This window comes from Mus caroli, chromosome 1 (genome assembly GCF_900094665.2).
Source record: "Mus caroli chromosome 1, CAROLI_EIJ_v1.1, whole genome shotgun sequence".
Lineage (NCBI taxonomy): Eukaryota > Metazoa > Chordata > Mammalia > Rodentia > Muridae > Mus > Mus caroli.
The window spans coordinates 32,400,956-32,408,010 of NC_034570.1; the positions used below are offsets into that span (position 1 = coordinate 32,400,956).

Sequence of the window (7,055 nt, forward strand, 5' to 3'; positions counted from 1 at the left end):
CTAGCTGCATATGTAGCAGAAGATGGCCTATCGGCCATCATTGGGAAGAGAGGCCCCTTGGTCTTGCAAACTTTATATGCCTCAGTACAGGGGAACACCAGGGCCAAGAAGTGAGAGTGGGTGGGGGGGTGGGGGGGGAGGGTATGGGGGACTTTTGGGATAGCACTGGAAATGTAAATGAAGACAATACCTAATAAAAAATAAAAAAAAATACTCTGTCCAAGACTCAATATATAATATGTTGAGACTAAGTCAGTACCAGAGGCTATATACTATATGATAACAATTCTTTCACAACCTGGGAGAGATGAAACTAGAGGCAGGGGAAACAGAACTGGTTGAGTTCTCTGGCAGAGCAGCAAGCACTCCTAACTATCGAGTCATCTCTCTAGCCTCAGGGATAACAGTTTAAGTTGACAGTGAATGATGAAGGTTAAAGGTAACACATAAAATACAAACCTTTCTAAATATTACAAGAAATTTGAACCTTTTTTAAAACAAAAGAAAAACAATCAAATGGAGAAATGCAGGAAACAACATAATGCAAACAGCAAACAAGATATTGAGATGAATTTGAAACCAAATGCAACAGTTATAGCAACAGTGTACAAATGTTTTACCTCTACTAAACATTTTTAACTGTAGTAAAAAATTAAATGGCATATAAAGCAAAACTCAAACCAATACTTCATAAAATAGACACATTAGAATGAGATCCAGAAAGAGCTAAGGGTATTTACCAGGAGAATGGAGACAGTAAGAGTGGATCAGCAACTTGGATATACAGTATCAGACAGCAGACCAAACAAAGAATATCAATGTTTCAGAGAAGAACACTTCATGAAAGTTACGCACAGCAAAGAAGGGTGGCAATTCAGGGTGCCCAGGCAGCAAAAGACAGCAAGCCATATGTGAAATAATTGTCCCAGAGTCTCTGTTGGCACTATGCCAATGTGAGAGACAAACACTGGTGCTACACCAAGTACTCCAGACAGAAAGGAGAGAGAAAATCAGTGACCTTGGCAGCAGGCTGGACTTGGGGCTGACTTCCCAGCAGTGAGATGTTATATCTGTCCAAAAGAAAGATGAGAGAACATCGTCCAAGTTCAGCTCAGCTCAGTTCAGTTCAATTCAAAAGCCAGACCTAAAAGGTCATGAACAGTAACTAGGTATTCAGGAGTGATGCTAAGTTCCAAGGTGGTCCTGATGTCAAGAAAATGAAGACTGGGGAGATGACTCCAGCTGTAGCGTGCTTGCCTTGTAACTATGAAGACTTGCAAAAAGAAACATACCTGGTCAAGTGCACACATTTATAAAAACTGATCATGTGGAAGGCATGCAGACCACAGAGCTCATGAAACAGAAGTGGCAAAGGTAGTATATCCTGGTCATGACTCAAACATAGCAGAAATAAAAACTAAAACTGAATACACCCTTCTAACTGGAAATTATAAGATTTCCCATCATCTCATTGACAAACGTGAAAATAAAACAGAAGTCAGGGTTTCACAAACAAGTTGAAAGAAAAGCAAAACATTTAAGAACACGTGAGATCATTCAAAGCAACAACAAAGGAAAATGGAGAGCCCTAAATCTCTAGCAATTAAACAAAGAACAGCAGTAAGTTATTAATTCCCAACCCCAAAAGCTAGGAGAAAACTCCCACAACGTAAAAAAATAACATAGGAAGAAAAGAATAAAGAATAAAAATTCATAATAGAGAAAATAGATCAAAACTAGTATATTAAAATTCTGGGGCTTGCGGGGCTAGAGAAAACTCAGTGGTTAATAAGATTGCTGGGTGTTCTAGAGAACTGGGGTTTGATTCCACATGGTGGGTCACAGCCTTCTGTATCTCCAGTTCCACAGAACCAGATGCCCCCTTCTGACCTTTGCAGGTACCAGGCACACAATTGGTACACAGACATATATGCATGCAAAATACCCATACATATATATATGTGGATATACTGATATATGCATATATATGGATATATACATTATAAAGTGGGGGTATTTTTTAATATTTAAATTTTTAGTATTTTTTAGACTATTACAGGAAACACATTATACCTATGACTGGTCATAATGCAGATATTAGTGGATTGTGAGTGAATACAAGAACAAATTTAAGTCATTCATGAACTTGATATTTGGCTAATACTCTTGGGGAAATATAGGCTACAAGGGCAGGAATGATGGCCTACAAACAGATCTGGAGCTTTTTCATCATTCTAGTCACTGAACTGACAGTGCTGCAGAAGCCCAGAGACGGCTCAGACACATCGTGGGCTGAGGAATGAGGGGGGGGGGGTGTGCTGGTGTTGAGCCTTGGTCCTCATGGTGACAGAACAAATGCATCATGAGGAAAGACAAGATGGACGCCCATGGAGGTACTTTGGAGTTAGACATACTGGTTGCTTTTTAAGGGAGGGAGAGGGGGAGACAGACAGACAGATGGACGGACAGACAAAGAGAGGGGTAGTTATAGGGGAAATATGCAGTAGTAGGGGTACATGGGACACTTCTTTATACAGTAAAACAAACAGGACAAAATCTTAACAATAGTGAATTGAGTGAGAGGTATTTTTAGTTTTACATGTTTAGTTCATAAACGTTTTAATTATTCTCACATAAAACTTTTAAACATTTGTGAAAAATAACAATAAAGTCTAAAATAAAAGTAAGTAGTAAATACTTTTCCTGGAGCATATATATTCTATGGTACAATAGCAATGCACCCACATTTAATAACTGTACATGAGAACACACAAGTAAAAGAATTCCGACTTTGACCACACAGCTGATGTGTAGGCTGATGACCCAGGTCAGGGCTCTGTGCTTGCCGAGCATGGTGAGACCTTAGCTCTGATTTCAACTATTACAAAATGAGGGGAGGAACCAAGCACTATTACAGTTTAGTACCGGGAATCCCTTAGCGCTATTTCACTTCAGTACAATATTCATATAAAACTCATTTATAGATGAAAACCCTTTATTTTTGGTGTTACCATGTCTTATTAACCAGGTTTAGTATCAGTTTCCTCGCTTCCTCAAATCTCACTGTGAACATGGCTACACTCCAGGCCCTGTGCACACTTACTCTTCCAATGATCGGTCGAGGCCTCGGTCAGGAGATCGATGGTGAGCACGCTCTGGTGAGTGGCATTTTGTATTTGGCTTCATTGGACCCAAATTATAAGCATTGCTTGAGTAATTCTGGCGGCGAAGTTCTTGGACAGCCCTTTCCCTATAAAGATAATAATAAAATAAAGCTTTAAAATTTTACATTTAGTGTATTATTAAACCTATCGTGAAACTGTAGCTCAACTCAAACATTAAAAATCTACCCACCATGAAATAATAAACTCCTGACTGAGCCAACAGAACCCTTATAACAGCAGCATTCCAGTGGCTGAGGCAGGAGGATCAGCAGCTTGAGGCTAGAATGAGAACTAATCTCAAAAACTAAAACAAAGAACACACATGTGCACACAGAGAGAAAGCCACTAAAATAACCAACTGTTAGCTAAGAAACAACACATTTAGGCCGAGTACTATACAGAGATGAACTCACCTTTCAAACCGTTCTGTCCCGAGTTGCCTTTTGGTAATGTCCAAATCTGCTTCTAACTGTGTTACAACATTTCTGAACTGTGCCACATCTCTGCTCTGGATGGCCCTATTCAAAAGATCAGAGTGACAGTTGATTAAACTCAAAGTATGCCTGCAACTCCAAGAGTATATTAAGTCATATTGCCAATGACATCTTAGCTGGATCCAAGGTATTGTGATTTTTGCAAATTATTTCATGTATGTGTCTGTGGTGTGTGTGGTATATGGTGTATATATGTGGTATAGTGTGTGTGTATGTGGTGTGTGTGATGTGTGTGATGTGGTATATGTGCTGTGCATATATGTGGTATGTATATGTGTATATGTGGTGTGTATGTATGTATGTATGTGTATGTGTGCGTGGTATGGTATAGTGTGTGTATGTGGTGTGTGTGATGTGTGTGATGTGGTATATGTGCTGTGCATATATGTGGTATGTATATGTGTATATGTGGTGTGTATGTATGTATGTATGTGTATGTGTGCGTGGTATGGTATAGTGTGTGTATGTGGTGTGTGTGGTTTGGTATATGTGTGTGTGTAGTGTGTTGTGCATGTATTTGGTATGTGTGTGTGTGGTGTGGTGTGGTGTGTGTGTGGTGTGTTTGTGGTGTGTGCACATTGGACTTGCTCCTGTTCTGTGGATATGCACATGTGGGGGTGAGGGAGCCAGAGGCTGACTTGGGCATTTTGCTCATTCACTCTCCACTGAATTCATCCATCTGCTATGCTGTCTGGCTAGTGAGTTTCAGGGACCTGTCTGTCTCCATTCCCCAGTGTTGGGGTTACAGTTGCATACTGTTGCGTGGGTTTACATGCATGTTGGCAGGATCCAAACTCAGATTCCTCTGTTTGCATAGCTGGCACCTTACTGACTGAGGGGCAGATTTACTGGCGTGTGTTAGACATATCAGTGCACACGCTTAATTACTTGAAAGGCCTCAGAGATCCCAGTCACATTCAATCAATCAAATCTTGTCCTGGTTCTGTACACACAAAGGGAGCAGAATTATCTATCATCAATCTATATTATTCATTTGTGCAAGTGTTCTTTACAAACATACTTTTTAGAAAAGTTTCTCACATTGGCTAGCTCTGAGTCACAATATTTAGCATCATTCTGAAATGGAGTACACCTCATGGTGGGGGTTTTCCTCTTTACTGAGGTTTATTTCCTCTGAGCAGTTTGAGAAAGGGACCCCGAGGGACCTGTTGAGACTTAAAACAGCCTCTGACTGGAACTGATGGAATGACTCAGTTACAGCCACGTGGGCCCTGGCTTGGGGTCCTCGGTGGCTGAGTGCTGAGAAAGTACTTCCCATGCTTGCCCAGGTGCCAGGCTCAGATGTGAGGAACACGGGCTTGCAGGCCTTATGGATGAGTCCCAGAGGAATAAAGGCTGAGGACCCATTAGTGACCAATTTCATAAACACTCACTACCTAGACAGATAATTAGTGACTAAATTTAATAAACTTTCACTACCCAGATGCTGGAATATCAAACTAAGGGTCTTTGAATTAAAGGCTAGAATAACTGGGGATTTAAAAAAAAAACTACTAAGATAAAAATTCTGAGGGCTTTCTCAGTGTTTGTGGGCTCACTTCCTTTGGGTGTATATACTCTTAGAGACACACAGGGAGCTCTGATGTGACAAACGGGGAGACAGAGAGCAAGCAATACCAGACAGCCACAAACCAAGAGTCCTTGTGGTTTCCCAGTGCTTGCATCACATTTCCCAATGGCAACATTTTACATCAGACTACTATATTCAAAACAACCGGCAGAGATTGTGACATTTAAGAATCTTAGATTGAAAAACTAAACAATGGCATTAAGTCTTGGGAAAATCACAATATTTCTGTTTCTCAGCTTAATTAATGGCAGACTGGGTCCCAACTCTAGATCCTAGCTTTAAAACTCTCCTAAATGACACTGCTGGTCGGCTCACATCTTGTTCTCGGCTAGGCAGAGGTGCTCCTTCAGCAGCTGGATCTCAGACTCCTTTTCCTGCAGCGCTATCTGAGACTGGTACTCTTTGTCCCGGTTGGCCACCAGCAGAGCCTCCAGATTCTGCATGGAGATCCTCTCATTTGTCATCTGACTCCGGAGCAGTTCGATTTCAGAGCGCGCTGAGTCCAGCTCATTCTCCATCTGTGGGAAGGAAGACAGCCAAGCTTATTCCTGTCCCCTCACTTAGCTGACATGCTATCAGGGTTCTGGGGCAGACACTGTGATGTTTCTCACTAACAACTGCACACACAATGCACGTGTGTTACCACTTTCCCCGCTCCTCAGGCCATATAAAAAAATCCACTATTTAAAATTTCCATCAGTCCCACACTGCAAATGCTTTCCACTTCCAGTTTTGACACTTTCTCGTATAGTTTTGCACAACTGACGAGATGGTGCTTGTGACTCCAGCATCATCTCAAACTGGATGTGTTATGACTAAATGCCTTATGACATGTCATTGTACTGTACAGGTAAGGAGCATGAAGGGTAGACATACCATCTACTCTCTAACATAAACCTAGGGAAAACTTGCCCCCTTGAAGGTATTCTGAGCACAAAGTGCTCTTAGTAAGCTAAATATTTCTTCAAAAGGATTATCAGTTAACAGAATGATTTCTTGTTCTGTAATATCGGTAATAATTATATGTGTATTTAAAAGCTAATAAAAAGACATGAATAAAGATGAAATTACTAGGGAAGGGGCAGGTACTTCAGTGGACAGAGAGGAAAGAACTTTCTAAGTTACATAAATGAACTCACATAAACTGAGGAAAAATAAAAGCAATACTATGATCAGAACATTTTTAAAAGAAAAATTACAATTAAATAGCAAGCACATTGGGGAGAAAACCTGTGTTCTAGTTTCTTTCTGTGGCTGTGATAAACACTGACCAAAAACAACCTGGAGAGAATTCCTTTGGCCAATACTTCCAGGTGACAGTCTGTTACTGAGAGAAGTCAGAGCAGAAACCATGGAGGAATGCTGCTGACTGGCTCTCTCCTGCTTGTGTTCAACCAAGCTTTCTTTCTTTCTTTTTTTTTTTTTTCCTTTTTTTAAAAAAATTAGGTATTTTCTTCATTTATATTTCAAATGCTATCCCAAAAGTCCCCCGGACCCTCCCCACGCCACTTTGCTCTCCCCCCTACTCCCACTTCTTGGCCCTGGTGTTCCCCCGTACTGAGGCATATAAAGTTTGCAAGACCAATGGGCCTCTCTTCCCAATGATGGCCAAGTAGGCCATCATCTGCTACATATGCAGCTAGAGACACGAGCTCCGGGGATACTGGTTAGTTCATATTGTTGTTCCACCTATAGGGTTGCAGACACCTTTAGCTCATTGGGCACTTTCTCTAGCTCCTCCATTGGGGGCCCTATGTCCCATCCCATAGCTGACTGTGAGCATCCACTTCTGTGTTTGCCAGGCAC

The 7,055-nt window shown here is 41.1% G+C and overlaps 1 protein-coding gene across 3 annotated transcripts in view; it reads right to left on the reverse strand.

Annotated features, from left to right (window-relative positions):
- The window catches only part of Tsga10 (testis specific 10), a 98,794-nt gene that overhangs the window by 1,191 nt on the left and 90,548 nt on the right, over window positions 1-7,055 (reverse strand). For 2 of the 3 annotated variants that reach the window (XM_021170082.1, XM_029481930.1), the window contains exons 16-18: window positions 5,565-5,767; window positions 3,578-3,682; window positions 2,709-3,250 (exon numbers count right to left, since the gene is read on the reverse strand). In XM_021170082.1, coding sequence (XP_021025741.1) covers window positions 3,100-3,250; window positions 3,578-3,682; window positions 5,565-5,767 — 459 coding nt within the window. In that variant the 3' untranslated portion in view covers window positions 2,709-3,099. Of the gene's footprint in view, window positions 1-2,708; window positions 3,251-3,577; window positions 3,683-5,564; window positions 5,768-7,055 lie in introns of those variants that run through there. The other variant, XM_021170040.2, reaches the window with a different exon arrangement.